Source organism: Ischnura elegans, chromosome 2 (assembly GCF_921293095.1).
Source record: "Ischnura elegans chromosome 2, ioIscEleg1.1, whole genome shotgun sequence".
Lineage (NCBI taxonomy): Eukaryota > Metazoa > Arthropoda > Insecta > Odonata > Coenagrionidae > Ischnura > Ischnura elegans.
In genome coordinates, this window is record NC_060247.1 from 52720189 (window position 1) to 52738638 (window position 18450).

The window sequence follows — 18450 nt, forward strand, 5'->3', positions numbered from 1 at the left end:
GATATTGGATCGGATTGCATCCGAAAGGTAAGCGTATCCATGGTCTGGTCTTGTACACCTAGCCTAATTGGCATTGAATCTCTCACCTTGTGGTATCTTGTTTCTGCCATTACATATGTAATTGGTGAATTCTTTAACATATTTGAAGTGTATCTGCGGAGATTATACATATTTTTAAATTCTTCTATTATGATAATATTCATCACTAGGAATTTTTATCTAAAACTGTTTTTGTGTCAGGAATAAATTTACAATCACTGTAGAGATAGGATGTTTTGGAATCATCTATTGATGATAATTAAATTTGAAATAAGTTAAATTTGATTGAAGGGTTTGAAAATGTATGCAGCTAGAGGTACTCTTCATTTGAATTAAATTATGCCTGAGCATATGGTAAGACATAAGCGTATAATATGAAAGTAATCGCAGAGCTTTTTTTTTCAAATCGTGACTTTCTGTAAAAATCGTTCAACTGCATAATGTAAGTTTTCATTTGCAACTTGCCCATTAAAATTTTCTCAGCAATTTGATTTTTACTGTCACACCTAATCGATAATTTACAAAAAGTGTAATGTATAATGTAAGTATAATGTATTCTCCATGCTCTCTACATAGATTCCGCAACACCCCTAATTTGGGAAAGAAGTGGGAGCACGTCACGAGAATGGGCAAGAGTGAGCTAGCATGCTAGTTTTATTTTACGTTCTTATCAACATAGAGTCGACACAGTCTAAACAAAAGTCTTCCCATTTGGCGGCTTTTTGGGTAACCCAAGAGCACAGTCTAAATCAAACTGTTTGCTATGACGTAGATTTAAAATCAACGTGAATGGAACGTCGCTGTTCCACTGAGGCAGCATACAAGAAAAATAACATATCAATATTGTGGCGGGCGTTCGAATCGCAGCGCGCCACTGCCGGAAGGCAGCACCGCCTGGAGGGATACAGGCGGAAGGCCCTTGGCGCCGTCAGGGTAACGGGACCCTGGGGCCTGGGGGATTTGGCGCCCTGGCAGGAGAGTAGCGTCCCGGCAGCTTGAGGAGAGAGACCTGCCGATCCCGCGACCGTGATTTTTAATCCGCGAGCATCCATGTGAAACAATCGCATGTGCGCATGTAATTTTATCCAGAAAATAAACGGGTTAATTCCTAAACTATAGAGGTCGTAGTTATTTCGCCGCCTGCCGAGATAACCCTTAAAGACATCTAAAAATATCAATCAGTATATCAATTTTGCAATTCACTGTAAAATTATGACTATCCGATGGCGCACAGAAGCCCACACGTACCAATTATAGTATTTGGTAAAGCAAACAATTATTTTCTTTACCAAACAGTGTATTTAAATATTTACTCCGTTTGCATCATAAACTTCTGATACCTAGGTCAATAAAATGTTTCACTGAATACATAAATTAAGCATTATAAAAATTTCCAACCATAATAAATCGAAACTAATTCTAAAAATCGTTTTAATTATTAACAGGAGATAATCCATATATCCATCTGCCACTTACCTAATCCTTTCAAGAATGACAGCAATACGATCCACTGGAAAGCACGATGAGTATATCCAACTAATCACAAAATATTACACTAGATTATGAGTAAGAATGCAAAATATTTCGGTAAACACACGCAAAGAGGCGTTTTTACAGGTTTCGTTCGTACCACTTCCCTACAATCAGCATCCACATCATTTTGAACCGATTGATCAAATGGAACACGGTATGACGTTGGTTTTTCAAAGGGTCCGCGCGTGATAAAAAAGTAACTAACGAAATTCGATGCTACTTGCAGGTGGCCTACTGCAGCCGGCGAAACCGAATGTCTTCAATTTTCACGAATATTTCAATTACAAATGGATCTAAGTGATACCCTTGAATTCCTCTCCTTAATTGGAAAGTTGAAGGTATGTATTCGGAAGAATATATGGACCTTCAATCCCTATCTTAAAGCTCAAATTTTATTCTGCAAATTGCTTTTGTTCTTCATCAGCACATCAAACGAACAGGATGGGTTTTGAGAGGAGTAAACGAGCCAGAACCGATTGCAGGACATATGTACAGAATGGCAATAATGACCTTCCTTCTCGAGAAGCAACATAACATGGATAAATTCAGGTATGAATATAGTTCAATCGCAATCGGTGTTTGATTTCAAGGTTACTTGTGAATACCCCAGAAAAGCGTGATTTCTGTTTACTTTTTAGTATTCTCATTAGTTAATTGTGCTAAATCGTACAAATTCCGAACAATATTTATTGGATAATGTTTTTTTGCCTTATCCAATGAATATATCAATGAAACTTTTATCATTGTGAGCTATTTTCTCCCTCTTGTTTATAGACATGGCTTTATTATCTTCTCTGGGGAAGAGAAAGTAGAAGTTTACTTGAGTTTCATTTTCTCAATAATATTTTGATGACGACTGTATATATTTTTTTTACTTTTCCTATCATGATATCCATTTCTTTTTTCGAAGTTAGGTAATTTATTCAATAACATTGGCTCATTCGCATTTCAGTGCCGTGGAAGATTTAATTTTTTTAAGTCTTTGAATTGTTAAACAAATAGTAATATAGTTTCTTTACCAGAGGTATGTGCCACTTTTAGGAGTGTGGGACACGTCCACAGGACAATGTCATATAGGTGAAACAATATTAGACGTTTGAAGCAGACAATCAAGGGCACAAGAACTCGTTGACACCATGAAAGAGTTTATCTCGTAGGAAAACCAACATTGTTTTTTTTCCTAAGAAATCATTTCATAATTAATGCATGGTGATAGGCTGTTAAATATCATGCAGTTCAGGGCAGGGATTTGGGCCCAATGGCAGTCCTCCGAGTCCTTAAATATCTGTTTTTGGTGGAGACCTCTACACCTACTCCATATTTGATATCCATGGTAATTATCATTTGCTGTATACTGACATAAATCTACCGATTCGATCGATGGATTTTTCTTCCTCATAGGAAAATCCACTAGGATCGGTAGAATATTAATAGCGTAAGCTTAGTTTCGTTAGTAGTAGGACCCGCCCGCCTTGTGACGGTGCAGGATTCCTCGTCCCTTCCCTTCCTTCCCTGTCCCCTCCCCGGAGGCGTCGTCGGGCTCTCATCACGGCGGCGCGGCGCCTCCTTCCTTGTTCCTTCCCGTCCTTCCCCTTCTGGGTACAGAGGAGAAAAGCTAGCTCTTACAGTCCCTGCCCCAGGAGTGTATCCTCGCAAGCCCGCCCTAGGGTCTCGTTTCCACTGTATACTGACATATCATTTTTTTATATACTCATACAACAATCATTAAATTTATTTTTTTTAAGTTGGTGGCAAAGTGTATCTTAAGGGGCAAAGCATATTCGTCGAATAATTCTTTTTAAGATTTTGAAGATTAATTTTACATGAGGAGAGGAGTCCCAGGAGAATATGCCTATTGCCTCTTCATATTTAAGGAGTAAAATTCACCATAATAAATTAATAGTACCGTTGTGGTGTTAACAGAATGCTGTGTGCTCCTGATGAGGAAAGTGTTCTGTGAAAGATGAGTGAAAGATGCTCCTGATGAGGAAAGGAAGAGGAAAGAAATTGCATTAAGCTTCTTGCAGACAGCACTTAAATATGATCTTCCCATGACACAGATTTATGTAATCTGACTCCCAAGAAATAGTACAAGCTGATTGTTGGAGACTTTTACCCCATACAATAACATTCATTGGTGTTGGGGATAAATGTGAACTTAATTTTTATTGAAAAAGTATATGAGACAAGACTTCTGGAGATTAAGTTTAAGGAAATTGTGAAGTCAATATTTGAAGAATTTCATTTTTGCTTACTGATGGAGGTGGCACAGTGACATTAGTGTCATCAGCGTATGAAATTGGCCCTACCATTGGTTCAGATTGCTAAGATAGGACCTAGTACTTAGTCCTGGGGTGCTTAACTTAGTTTATATAGGTAAAGCTTGGTAAACTTAACTTACATATATGTAGCTTATAATTACCACGGTGGACTATAGAGTAAGGGTTAAGGTAGCAATGTGTCCCTCCACATTGAGACGGAAAAAATCATGGCCAAACTAGTGTACTCCATATCATACTACATGCCCCTCAAGCAACCAGAGAATCCATTGTTATTGCCCCTTGCAAATATTTTTTTTTTAAGATCTCCTTTATTATTTTGTATTGTTTTTAAGTCACTTGCTCTATGCTCCTAGGAGTCCTTCAGCAGCACGAACCACAGAGCCATGGCAAGTTAGCCAAAGCTTGCAATCATTTGGCATGTTGTCAATGTTATTGACTCTAAAGGTGGATCCACTTGGCTGGCTCTGAATCACTGGCGTAGCCAGGGGGGATGGTCCGGACCCTCCCTCCCCAAAAATATATGAATTTTCCTTCAAAAAATAAAACAAAATGTTGGATGAAAAGTTCTCGGGCTTTCCACCGGGTAATAAAATCCTTCTCCGCCGATGTTTCGATGTCCACCAGGGGCATCATCCTCAGGGCAACTGAGTGTCGAGACATAAATTCGAACTTCATTTATAGGGACGGCCAGGTGGTCAGGTGCCGTGTGATTGGTCGGCGTCGCCGCGTCGGGTTATCATGTGCTCTGATTGGTTCTTGCCACCTCTGGTTAAGCGGATGGTCTTCAACACAGGTTTCCACGAGCTGCTTAGGTTGAAACCACTATCGCGATTGAAATTGTTGGGCTCTAGCCGGACAAAATATTGAAAAATAATGAAATTTACAAAATATTTCATTAAAAAATTAAGTTCTTTCGACTATGAAAAGTGTTAAAATTAGTTTAAAACCCTCTACTTAGTACCCTGTTTTTCGAAAATTTCCCCTCCCCCGTGGTTTTGGACTTCCCCTTCCCAAACAAAATTCCTGGCTATGCCACTGCTCTTAATCATTTAGACACTTCCTGAATGTCATGTGTCTTTCAAATGATGATGGGTCAAGCAATATTAATGTTACTTCAACTTTCGTGTTCACCTGAAGGAAAATGTTCAGACTAATAACCATTGTTTAGGTAATATCAGTCTATAACTGCTTAAAATTACTGTCATCTATATAAGTATCTAATGTTAATTACTGCATTACAGAGTGTACTTTGTGACAGCATTTTACATCCTTTTGAACAATTGTTATTCTTTTTTATGCTTAAATCGTACTCTTTACGGAACTTATTATCACTCAGCCCTTTTATGCTAGATTTATTAACTAAAGGCTTTTATTGATTCCTATGCCGTACCAAGAAACTCGATTCACAATATTGTTGGCGTTATCTAATTGAAAACTTAAATTTTTGATTCTTAGGTGGTTGTTAACATCAAGATCTTACTTTCAGTATTATCAAATGTAATTTTCCTCTCAGCGAAGCCTTAGCATAATTTTCACTCCATTACATATTCATTTGTTTACTTACATTACTTACCTAGCCTGTATTCTCCATTTCTTGCACATGTTGCTGTAGTTAATTGCATTACCTTCTGGCCACCTCTGGTTTGGCTAGACACTGCCTGACACTAGTCTTACTCGAGATGCACTCTGATTGGCATTATGGGAGCAATAAGGATGGTATTTGAAGTCTTTCTTTTAGTTAACGTCTGTATCAGAAATGGAATTTTGGCTCCCTTATTGTAACAAGGCATAAGTGGCTGGGCACTTGTTAATGCCCTCCCCCTCAAGACATTCAAACTACCAGTCATTCTTATCTAGGAAAGAAACTTGAAATATGACAGTGGTTCTTCATTTATTACAACTTTTCCTGTGTGTTACCTTTCATCTGTCATTGACATAGTCTATTAATCCTTGAAGTATTCATGAAAATTGCACACCTTTTTCCTTTTAGTTCTAGTGAAAAGGCTTGAAAAATACTTCAGATTTTTTTAAGACAAAATAATGTCGTAACAAAATCGTATTTCATGAGACAACACGAGGAGAAGGTGAATGAGTATTTTACGAACTGATCATATTTTATCTAATCTCATAATATGAATTATACAATAGGAATGATTTTACCTTATGGTAATTAGTGGTAGAGGAAAGGGAATAATATTTTTTGTGATATTTCCTTCTGATGTAGACCAGAAATGAGGGTCAAATATTGCATGAATGTGGCTTTATTAGCAAACTGGTAATTTTGTTGCTCAGATATCTGGTCTGCTAAAATTGTATTCATGGATGTGCTAAGGTAAAGGCTGGGGATAATAAAATGTTTTCTTTCTCAATCCAGCATAATATTTCTAGTAAAATGGGTTGTTTTGATTTCATGTGCAGATGTATGAAGCTTGCTTTGGTTCATGATATGGCTGAATGTATTGTTGGAGACATTACTCCTTGTTGTGGAGTCGATCCAGCTGAAAAGCATAGGAAAGAGGTTGAAGCTATGGAAAAGTTAGCTGCCTTGGTTGGCTCCAGTGGAAAGGACATGGTGGAACTGTTTAAAGTGAGTATTAACTGAATTCTTCAAGAAGAAAGTATTCTTTAACCCTTTCCTGCTAGGGCCTACAATAGGCATCTGCAAGGGAATCCAGGTGGCAGCAATAAATTAGGGATCATGGCCGAATAGCGGTGTTGAATTTGGTTGTGTTAGTACGTTTGTTCATGTGAAACAATAGCCTGCCAGCACCATGACTGTATATGTACTCTCTTAGCCGAATATAAATAGCATCATGATGGAGAAACTTAGAAGGAGAAGTTCATGAGCAACAAAATGTGCGGCGTTCATAATTGCACCAACCAGTGTGAGACAAAAGCCTTCCCACTACATAGATTCCCCTAAACCCCTAAATAGAAAAAGAAGTGGGAGCACATCTTGAGAATGGGCAAGAGTAAGCTAGATAACTTAAGAAAAAAATTAGAATGGGTAATACTGAAATATATGATGGGCATGACAACATCAATGTATTTATTAATGTCTACTTAAAGATGCTCGCGTAAGTTTGAGAGTGCCAGAGGAAGGGATGCAAACAGAAGGAATTTCGATCAAATTTGAAAAAGTATCAATGAATTTTCAGTTATCCAATCAGCCAGAAAAGTTACAATTAGGGAAATAATTTGAATAATAACAACTGAGAATAATGTGTAGCGGCTAGGAGCAAGAAATAACTCGTAGTAGTATTCCAAACCCAGCATGCATACTGTGGTGAAGTACCATGAATGTCATGAATTTCAATGTAGGCTAAGTAGCAGAACTTCTTGTTCTTGAACTTGAGGTTTTAAATGTTTTATTCTAGCATTAATAGCAAGATACTCTGACGTAGGGAGTCAAAAACAGAACATGAGAAACAAGACATAGGGTGGTTGCTAATTATTAAGTCAATGAGGGTCTCTGAGTGGGAGGTGATGCAGGTTGGATCATTATTATTAACAGCTTTATAACAAAAGATATTATCTTATTGCGGACAGATGAATTATGTGAGGATATGTCTGTAATATTGTTTGATAATTTTCATAATGAACTATTGTAATACATGGTTAATAAAATCGTCAAACATTATACATGGAAACTGAAAGAGACCTCATGTGATTTGCCATTAATATCACTTATTTGTTGGCACAAGCCCATTTAAAGATTCAAATACCGTATAAGCGTGTGTAAGAGGCACACCCCTATTTTGAGCATCGGAGCTATGAAGAAAAAAATTTTGCTGCATTTTTTTTAATACTATCGCGCGGTGTTGCAGACGTACGCCTGGAATTTCGACAGTTATCGAACTTTCCTATTTCAATATTAATTGAAAGAGGAAATTTTGATAACTGCGGCGGTAATAGTGGTACATATTAGAGGGAGTAGAAAGAGCTCCGATCCTCTCTTCGGATACGCCGTTGCTCTACGATGCTTGCCCTATTCACGAACAATTTTGTTTAAATGCTCTCGCAGGAGTATTGCAATAGAATTGCAGCTGTGGAAAATTTTAAGGTAAAACACGACAGGCACATAGCATGAACCTTCCCAAGAGCTTGGACAACAATCGGGGCATTCTCAGCGCCGTAGGATAATAACCGCATCGTAGATTTAACAGAACCACACTCGGCTCTCCATCAGCCAATGCCTCAGCCATTTTTTTTCCTTTCCGAGACCCCACAGGAAAATAGGAAAACATCAAGTTACAGGGGAACAATGGAAACGTGTTTCATCCCTACCCCGTCTCACCAACTGACCTTGATCGATCTCCCAGTTTATGGAGGCCAAATGCTAGGTGAGTCATCTACTAAGCCCGAAGATATCTCGATAGCTTTCAATAATTGTATGACACGCACGAGGTTCAAAAAAAAGAAAGAGATCTAACGCGACGCATATCTGACAGAATTTAAGTTTTTTAAGCTCTAATTGTTTGACACAAAGATTTATAGTTACAACAAGGCTAGTTATATTCAAAATAGTCCAAACAGGACAATTTCGGAAGAAACAAGCGTAGCATAAGCGCATGCAAACAAGACGAGACGGACTGGAAACTTTAGGCAACGCAAACTGCGTATATCACATTGCTGCCCCTTCGCTTTGAAGGCAACAACGTCACATGCAAGATCGGACGTGTTCTTCCCGTGCTCCTTCGCTCATAGCCTCGTAGCTTGAAAAAAGTAGGGAGCGCGCTCCTTCCCCTCCATATTTCGTTGCTTGCTTCGAAAACGGAGGGATCGCGCTCCTTCCCCTGGACCTCTCCTTCCGCGCTCTTCACTTATAAGCATTTCTGATTTCTTCCATCCACAATTTAGTCCAACGATGAACACACTCGTTCGAATTTTTTAAAGCGCAGGTTTTGACACCATTATTTTCAGTTGCAATAATTCACATATTAGCATCTGAAGATGATTTTTGGAAAATCAGGTCCTCAGCGTAATGGAAATTACTCGGCAAGACAGATATCGACTATTAACCAGGTATGTCCTTCAAAAATATGCGTTTCTCTACATTTGATAACCGATTACTATATGCAGTATAAATGCCGCGGGATGCCCACTCGTGGCAGTAAATTTAGCGTGCCCTCCTGAGCGAAAACCCCTGCGCGATCTTCCATGTTCACCTCTGGGGTACCGACGTGACGGCGCGATGCTTACAAGAAAAGCAAACAGGAGCATTTTAAAAATACGTCACTAAGGGAGAAACTCCCCTGCCTGCCGCTTGTTTTTGACCTAGGATTACAGATGACTGACTCACACTGAAAACCAAGGCCACTCACTTCCCCTTAGACTTGCAACCGGTGAAGGGGAGGGGTGAAGATAAGAAGTTTGTGTAAGAGGCGCACCCTCATTTTCGGCTGCAATTTCTGGGAAAAAAGGTGCGCCTCTTACACGCGCTTATACGGTACTCCAGTGCTTCAACCACGACAACTTCCAATTTGTAATTGCAGCGTTCCACTTCATAGCCCTCAACGCAGGACCTCTTGGAATCTCCATTGAACTCCAAAATGTCGGATGTGGAGTAAATTACTTCATCCATTATTCACAACTGAGAAATACATCCGTATTCGCTTCAAAAAATTGTTGAGAACCCACTCGTTTCGCTTACCACCAGGCTAAGCATTAATAAACAAACCGGCCGATCACCTGTCTCATTTCTCAAATTGGGCCCCAGATGTCAGCTACTTTGATTCCTCTTGCCAAAGGGAAACGTTTTCCATGGTACGAGTAGCATGAGAGTATTTGAAACTTCTCTGTGCAGAGCTCTTTTTTGGGGTGGAGTCAACCTGGTATTTTTTGTCCCTCAGATTTGAGGCCCAACTCAATGGGGCCCTTACCCCAGCCACTGGACTACACCCTCGAACCCTATTTTAGCACGAATTCACGGTAAACTTATTTCATTACCAGTGTTTCTTTCAACCAAATATTGCATTTTATTTTCAATAAATTTACTCTTTTAAGAGAAGTTAGTGAAAACAAGGTAATAAGACTTGAAGTCTGGAAGTCCGTTATTTTTAATACTAAAACTTCGTTTAAAAATTGCTTACCTACAAAACAAAATGAATATTTCATTTCAAAGTATTAAAAAATTGTAGTATGCAACACATTATATCATTGCAAAAACCATTGACAATATAACTACTTCACAAGGGATTCCTGTGGTGCAGATGATCATAAATGAGTGGGAGGGTCAGGCTTAATTGCTGAGGAGTGGCCCTATGGTCTCGCAACGCAACGCAACGCGGAGTTTACTTATATGCTGGTGGTCGGAGCTCCCAGCCAATGGGCTGTCTTCTTCGGGTTTCTGCGGTGGTGGTGGTTTCTATACTATACTTGTGGTTTTCTGTGAAGTTTCAGTCCGGGCAATTGCAGGGGTTAAGTGGGAAAAGGAATATGGGAAGGGATAAGGGCACATTTAGGAGTTCTGTGGGTAGAGGTATTAGGAATAGCATAGTCCCATAAGTTACTTAATAATTTATTATTGGTTTTAGCAAAAGAAAGTTGGAATTTACTGAGATTTGACTTTAAGAGCATTAAAATAGGAAGTAGATTTAGATCATTACGGATTTGCTTATTACTAACAAACCAGGGTGCGCCTATAATTTTTCGCACGATTTTATTCTCGCACGTTTGTATTCTTTTTAAATGCGTGGCACTAGCATGAAGCCACACGGGTGAGGCATAGGTAAGCAAAGGTTTTATGGTTGAAGAGTAAAGCAGTAATTTAGTTTTTAAAGGTAATGGAGAATTGTGGTCTCGCTAAGCTGGGTCTCGGGCCAGAGCTGAATGCATCTAACAATTGCTACCTCAGCAGTCACTTCCCTTTCCTTGCATCGGCTAGAGCTGACCTTTGCGTTGAGAAATCCTCGACAACTTAACGTATCACAGAGATTAAACTCAAGGTAAATATCCCTTGACGCACTGTATTTTAATCTTAATCTTATTGTACATCCACTTCAAGATGGCTCTCCTCTTAACAATCTCTTATTTATCTCTCATCACTATTGATCATCAAATCAGCAAAAAAATCAAAATAAAAACAAACATTCTCACAGACAAATAAAACAAGCAACAAATGAACTCAAAAACAGAAAACAAACTAAACATATACAAAAGTGATTCCGGTCATAAAGACACGTACATCAAATATCCCCCCGATGACCCATCTCACTTTTTAATTCTCCGAGGCCTCAGACAATACTCAGAGTCTTCACGCTCCAACCCCCTGACCCAGGGGTGCCGACTTACAAAAAATATTGCGGGGGCCCAAACCCTGATCACTCGAATCTCGATATCTGGACACTCCGGGGAAAATCGGCAAGCCTGACACATTTTTTGCTAACATCTGTTACGAATTTTTGGGGGGGCTCGGGCCCCCTCAGGCCCCATGGAGCCGGCGCCACTGCCCTGACCCCATCCATCGTTCCTTCCACAGTCCGCTCCACCGCTCCCTCAGCATGTTCGGACTGGACCACTCCACCCTTCACTGGCTCCGCGCCATTGTGTACAGCATCCAGCTCACCATGTCCACAAAGAGGATATTTCACCAACCCCAACTCTGCTGCATGTATTATAACCGGAGGAGTGGTTTTCAACATGTACACCCCATGCCCCAGTCTCTTGTCTACTTCAAAAGGTCCAACCCACTTTGGTGCTAGACCCGCATGGAATCCCTGGACCTTACTGCTGACAGGATGATTACGTCACAGCACTTTATGTCCTGGTTGAAACACCTGATCTTCACCAATGTCTTGTGCTTTAGCCTGGTCAGAAATTCTTTTCGCAACCACCTCACACCTTCTTTGTAACTCTGCTTGCTGATTATTTTTCCAAGTGGGAAGAGAGACTGCGCTGCCATCCTGTCCAGGTTTTATAATCCAATCATCTGAACGGTGTAGTTGTCTTCCTAAAAAGAGCTCTGCAGGTGAGTAACCAGTGACACGGTTAATCCGTTGTTGTAAGGAGAAGAGTGACTTCGGTATTTGACGGTCCCACATTTTGTGTTCTTTATTGAACAGATGGATCTGCAGCATCCATTTTAACTCTTGGTTCCGTCGCTCAGTAGGATTGGCCCTTGGGTTGTAAACTGGGGTTGTCCAGTGCTCTATCCCCCAGTCTATTGTTACCCTCTACCACCTTTTTGATGTGAACTGACTTCCATTGTCAGACAGAATACATCGGGGATACCCATAGCGGCTGAAGACTTCATCTTGCAGTAGGTTAACCACTCGTTTTGTTGTAGCCTGCGGAATGGCAAAGGCTTCCACCCATTTGGTGAAGAGATCGGTGACTACCAGAAGCCCTGTTTTACCCTTCGATGTCCTAGGATAAGGACCCATAAGATCAAGGGCTATGACTTCCCAAGGCTGATGTGGTCTTCGTCTACGTCTGCTTGTATCTGCCTTCTTGTTGCTCGCCTTGGTGCAAGCGCAGATGTAGCATTCCTGAACATAGATGGTAATGTCCTTGCGCACATTAATCCAGAAAAATCTTCTGCGTATGGACTGGAATGTCTCCTCAACCCTTGGATGACCAGCTTTAGAGCTGTCATGAAACTTCTCCAGGATAACCATAGAATGCGACCTTGGAACCACTGCCATAGAAGGCATGTTAGAAATATGCGACAAATACATCAAGAGACCCTTCTCCAATCGGAAGTTTTTGTAGCACATCTTAAATTCTTTTTGAACTGGGTTAGCTATGAGATTCCCGACTACTGATACATAGTATCATGGCCTTACATGCTTTATCTTCTTCTTGCCATTTTCTTAAGATTTCTAAATTGAATTCTTCTTGGAAAACTATGAGGACAGGCTCACTGATTATGGAGTCTTGGCTCTGAGGTACTTCTCTTTCTGGAATGACATTGTTTGTTGATGGCTCTGCTACTGGATGCCGTGACAAACTATCAGCTCCTTGGTTACTGACCCCTGGAACGTGTTGCACATCAAAGTCAAATTCTGCTAATATTAATGCCCATCGCATCAATTTAGATTTTGTTCCTGATACAGTATTTAACCACCTCAATGATGCATTATCAGTGTATAACTTAAATTTCCTCCCTTCCAAAAAGCCTCTAAATTTACCTACAGCCCATACCACTGCCAAGGCTTCCTTTTCAGCTGTACAATAGTTTTTCTCGGCGGAAGATAATTTCCTACTTGCATATTCTATAATATCCCATCCGCCTTCAACTCTCTCTTGGAATGACACAGCCTCTAAGCCTAAGTTGCTGGCATCGGTTTGTAGACACATTTGCCTCTGGCGATCAGGATGAGCTAGCTTAGGAGCACTTCCTATTCCCTTCTTAAGCTCTTGGAATGCAATCTCTTCATTATTTGTCCACTTAAATGGCTGGCCCTTGTGTAGTAAGTCTGTAAGTGGCGTCGCCTTTTCCTCAAAATGTGGCATAAAGCTGCTGTACCATCCACATAACCCCAGGAACTGGTGTACTTGTCATTTCGTTTTAGGGCGCTCTGCTTCTTCTATCGCACGATTCTTCTCTGGTTGTCTTTCCAATCCCTTGGAAGTCAGGACATGGCCAAGATACTCTACTCTTTCTGCTGCAAAGTGGCACTTCTTAATTTGACAAGTCAACCCATGTAATTTTAGCCTCTCTAATACCTTTGCCAGATGTATAAAATGGTCTTGGAGATTCTTAGAGTAAATTAGAATATCATCTAAATATACCTGGCAGAAATCTCCAATGTACCCTGACAGCACCTTGTCCATCAACCTTGCAAATGTCGCTGCAGCATTATTTAAACGGAAAGGCATGACTTTGAATTGAAATAAACCCTTTGGTGTAGGAAATGCAGTCAAGTGCCTGGATTTCTCTTCTACCTCCACCTGCCAATATCCAGAATTTAGGTCTAAAGTGCTGAAAATTCTGGCTCCATTTACTTGCCTCAACAGATCGTTTAGGTCTGGCATGGGGTAAGCATCACTAACTGTTCTTTCGTTCAGTCGTCGAAAGTCAACACATAGTCTGTACTCCCCGTTTTTCTTTTTCGGGAGGACTAGTGGTGAGGCCCAACCGGAAGTATGTAGATGGTTCAATAAGCTCTTGTCTTTCCATCTCCTGAACTTTACTTCTTATGAAGTTACGCTTATCAGGGTTTATTGGGTATGGACGTTGCTTGATTGGACTGTAGTCACTGCATTTAATACTGTGCGTAACTGTTGTGGTAAAACCGATATTTTTAGTAATGACCTCAGGAAACTCTTTCAATGCGCTTTTCAGGTGATTTTCTTCGTTTATTGTTAAAGATCCAAAATCTAGCCCATCTAGGTGTACTCCATGGTCTTTATCCTTGTTCTGAGTCATACTACTACCATCACACCATGTAACTCTTAGATGATTATTTTTACCAAAGAATATTTCTTGGGATGCATAGTCTAAGATAACATCATAGGCAACTAAGAAATCGTGGCCCAGTATTATCTCGGGAATCAAATCCCTAATCACGCAAACTGTTATTTCAATTTCCTCATCCATGCACTTGGCTGCTTGTAGTGTTTGCCCCTCTACAGAATAGGTCACCTTACTAACAGCTCCTCTTACCAGTCCCAGATGATGTGGAACCATAGGAATTAGTAACTCTGCTACATTATAATTGACAAAAGAATTACTAGCCTGACTGTCTAACATAGCCTTAAAATTTTGTTCCCAATTTTTAAGTTAATAGCAGGTCGAGGATAGATTCCATCACTAATCATCTGTCCAATACATGTATCATGATTCGATGACTTACTAGAAGTTGTTTTTCTTCGAGGGTTAAGCACTACTTGGTTTCCATTCCCCCTCATCCCAGAATGGACTTCACCTAGTTTTCCTGCAATGACAATGTAGGGCACTTATTTTTCAAGTGTCCAAAATTCCCACACTGGAAACATTTTCTAACTGTACTAGAATCTCCTGAAGGTTTGACTTTGTGTTCCTCTTCAAGTTGGCTGACAACTTTCCTAAGATCATCGAATGTTTTGGGCTGTGAAACTTTAACTAAAGCCCTAATCTTTTCATGCAGCAATTCGATTATATCGTGCATTGCCTTATCTTCATGATCTTCTGGGTTCAGTCTCTTGAAGAGTTGATATTTTTGAATAATGAAAGCACTCGTCCGCATGTCTGTAGGTTGTGTGTCTGTGAATAGCTTCTTCTTCACTGCCCTCTTCACCCCTTCCGAATCAAACCGTGCAATGAATTCTCGTTTGAAGTCCTCCCAATCCAGATTTAACCCTTTTAAATTTTGCCACCAAGTAGCTGCTTGCCCCTTCAGCTGTTGTGACACTATTTGTGTATAAATGTCAGTAGGTAGGTTAGTTCTACCTAACAAACTGAGTGATCCTTTAATAAAACTCGTTGGATTTTCTTCCAGTCTTCCATGAAATTCTGGAAGGCAGTCTTTCATCACTTTTGGGTCTAAATGTCCACTTGTATAAGGTAGAGTGACTGATGGTGGTAATATATTCCTCACTTGATCACTTACTTGTTCTTGTAACTGTAAAAATCTGGAGTCAACTTCTTGCTTAACCATCTCCATGTTATGCTTTACCCTGTCCAATTCATTTTCTACTGTTACCATCCGGATTTCTGATGTTTCCACGCACTGTTCTATTTGGATGACCCGACCTTCAATTTTTTTAATAGATTCCATGTTTCCAGTAATAGTAGTCATTTGGTCTGACAACTGAGATGTAATCATCAAGATCTTCTTCTCCAAGTCGTGGTGAACGTCGGACATCTGGATGCCTAAGTTTTGTACCAAACTCATTACACTGGCAAGCACCTCTCTGACACCTACTTCCTCATTGTCCGATGATAGTTGCTGCTCCACTTCTACGTAGAAGCTGTCAGTATCTCTATTTTCTTTCCTCAGATGGTCTTCCAGTCTCAGAGACAAATCTGTCTTTGTTCCCCTTTAGAAATTCCAAAGCCATCAAGCTGTTCCTTCAGCTGAACTATGGTTAAATCCTTGAAAAATACCATCATCTTCTTAATTTCAGCCATCTTCTAATACTTTTGTCCTGTCACGGTCGCCAATTTAACGTATCACAGCGATTAAACTCAAGGTAAATATCACTTGACACACTGTATTTTAATCTTAATCTTATTGTACATCCACTTCAAGATGGCTCTCCTCTTAACAATCTCTTATTTATCTCTCATCACCATAGCATCAAATCAGCAAAAAAATCAAAATAAAAACAAACATTCTCACAGACAAAACAAACAGCAAATGAACTCAAAAATAGAAAACAAACTAAACATATACAAAAGTGATTGCGGTCATAAAGACACATACATCAAACTATACCCAAGGTTTGGTCTTCTGCATATGAAAATGCCCATCAGCTCCACCTGAGGTTTCTGAAAGGGTTAAGTAAATCTAAGCTGATTTGTTTCTTCTGTTATAGGAATATGAAGATCAGTCTACACCAGAGGCAAAATTTGTCAAAGACCTTGATCGGTTTGACATGATATTGCAAGCCTTTGAGTATGAAAAGGAAAGCAAGAAGCCACGTAGTCTTCAAGAATTTTTTGATTCTACAAATGGAAAATTTACTCATCCCATGATTGTTGCTCTTGCTGAAGAAGTGTATAAGCAAAGACTAGAATTTGAGGGAGCCAGTGGAGAAGCATCTTGATGAAGATAGATGATCAGAATAAAAAAATTTTAGGAATTGAAGAGTTCTGTAAAGTATTATTTCCTGGTATTCAATCCTTTTGAAGTTTTTAAGTTATAAACAAATTTATCTCTTGACAACCAGGAGTTCTGCTTTACTTTGAAAATTTACAAAAATGGCTTACGTATGTACTCTTGACTTTGAAGACCCCTGATCTCCTGAATCAAAAAATGCATTGTCATTACCAAGCAATGTCTTAATTTATCCGCAAATATGGAGTGATCAATTAACTGAGTCTAAAAATAGTTTTATTAGAACTTGCCCATTTCAGATTTTGTATTCATGTGCCCTTGGATCAGTGAAACCTATTGCTCAGCATTCCACCATCAGAAGTCATAGTGGCTGCATGAAGTCAGTGGGACCTATGTCTGATTAATGTCCTTGAAAAAAATGTGTGCAGTATGTGTCTGTTTGTGCCACAATTGTTTTGTCCTATTGTATGATATTTTAACTATCAAATATACCATGTATATGAGTTATTGCTATTTTACACCTTGCTTCTATTAGCCATTATTGAAATGAACAATGGTGTTCATGGACAATCTTCTAAAAAGATTTCTATGCTGGTAATCCCGTACTATTATACATAGTTAGGTGCAGTCCTATAATAAATGTCAATTTTTTTTTCTGCAAAGTATCTAGGTTTTATTGTAAGAGAAAGATAATTAATTTTTTTAATGCTCTACAATTTGACAATCCTTACAACAATAAACTTGGAATTTGGAAAATATTTACCAAATTATAGTTATAATCACAAAATGATCCATCAGCTTCACGATGAAGTTAATCCTCAGCATAATGCCTACACGTAAAAAAAACTTAAATCCATTGCTAGCCAAAAATTTGTTTTCACAAGTGAGTATGAATGTTTGTCATTAAATAAGTTATTATCTTAGAAGCATGATAAATTTCAACTACTGCAGTTAGCTCTTTTGAGCTTTTGCAAGGGATACTTAATTGCCTAAATGAGAAACTCATCCTTCTTATTACTTCCTTTCATGTGTTTTTGTGCTGTAACTATGCAGAGTCAAACGTAACCTGAGTCCCCACCTCATGCAGGGTAAATTTATGAGTAGAATTCCAGTAAGAAACAGATTTTTGCTTCCGCGGGCGCAAATAGTAGCTGCCACATTGCCTCACTCCTCTCCAACTGGCTGGAGACAACTGCACCAAATGCATTGCTACTCCTCATCAGTTGTGAGAGGTTGATACTTAGTGTGACCTGCTGGTTGGCTACTCTGCACAGAATGAAGACTGCCTGTGTCCTACACATAGCTCCAATTGCAGTCTAAATCTGGGAAGGGATTGTCTCAACAGTGACTGTGCTGACACATAGCTGCAAAGGATGCCAATTGCTGTCTTTCTTGTACAACACACAATTTGCATGAGAGCAGCGTAATACTGTAACCATTTTGCTCCTTCAATATCAACTGCAAGTCAAAGGATGGCCACAAATTGTTAGATACACACCATATGCATAGACATGCAAGGCCTTGAATATCATAGATCATGAAAACCTCTGAATTAATTTTACGTTAAGGTATGAGGGTTGTACCCTAAGTAAGGTTCCCAATGAGCTGGGAAGGTGCTGGGCTAAATTCGACAACAGTGCCGTTCGCAATGGTTCCCACCCATTCCAACTCGCTATGTTGCTCTGTGTTGGCTTTGCAGCCAACAAAGATGGAAATGTTGAATGCCACTTCCACCAAGTGTGAATTTCAAGCATTAATATGCAAGGAAATTACCACCCATGGAGATTCATCGCCAACTGACTGAGGTTTATGGTGAAGAGTTCTTGTCCATTTGGCACATCTGCTATTGGTGCAGGGCTTTTGCTGAGGGTTGCATTGAAGTTCACGATTTA

At 39.6% G+C, this 18450-nt stretch overlaps 1 protein-coding gene across 1 annotated transcript; it reads left to right on the top strand.

Moving 5' to 3' along the window:
* Window positions 1–1775: 1775 nt before the first annotated feature.
* LOC124153731 (5'-deoxynucleotidase HDDC2) lies at window positions 1776–17065 on the top strand. The gene is made up of 4 exons (XM_046527066.1): window positions 1776–1910; window positions 1997–2121; window positions 6273–6441; window positions 16317–17065. The coding sequence occupies exons 1-4, from the start codon at window positions 1860–1862 to the stop codon at window positions 16545–16547; spliced, it is 576 nt and encodes a 191-aa protein (XP_046383022.1). The 5' UTR covers window positions 1776–1859; the 3' UTR covers window positions 16548–17065.
* The last annotated feature ends 1385 nt before the right edge of the window (window positions 17066–18450 follow it).

Coding starts and splice junctions, on each gene's coding strand:
- LOC124153731 (XM_046527066.1), top strand. CDS start 1,860: ATGGATCTAAGTGATACCCTTGAATTCCTCTCCTTAATTGGAAAGTTG. Junction 1,911..1,996: donor CCTTAATTGGAAAGTTGAAG/GTATGTATTCGG, acceptor GTTCTTCATCAG/CACATCAAACGAACAGGATG. Junction 6,442..16,316: donor ACATGGTGGAACTGTTTAAA/GTGAGTATTAAC, acceptor CTTCTGTTATAG/GAATATGAAGATCAGTCTAC.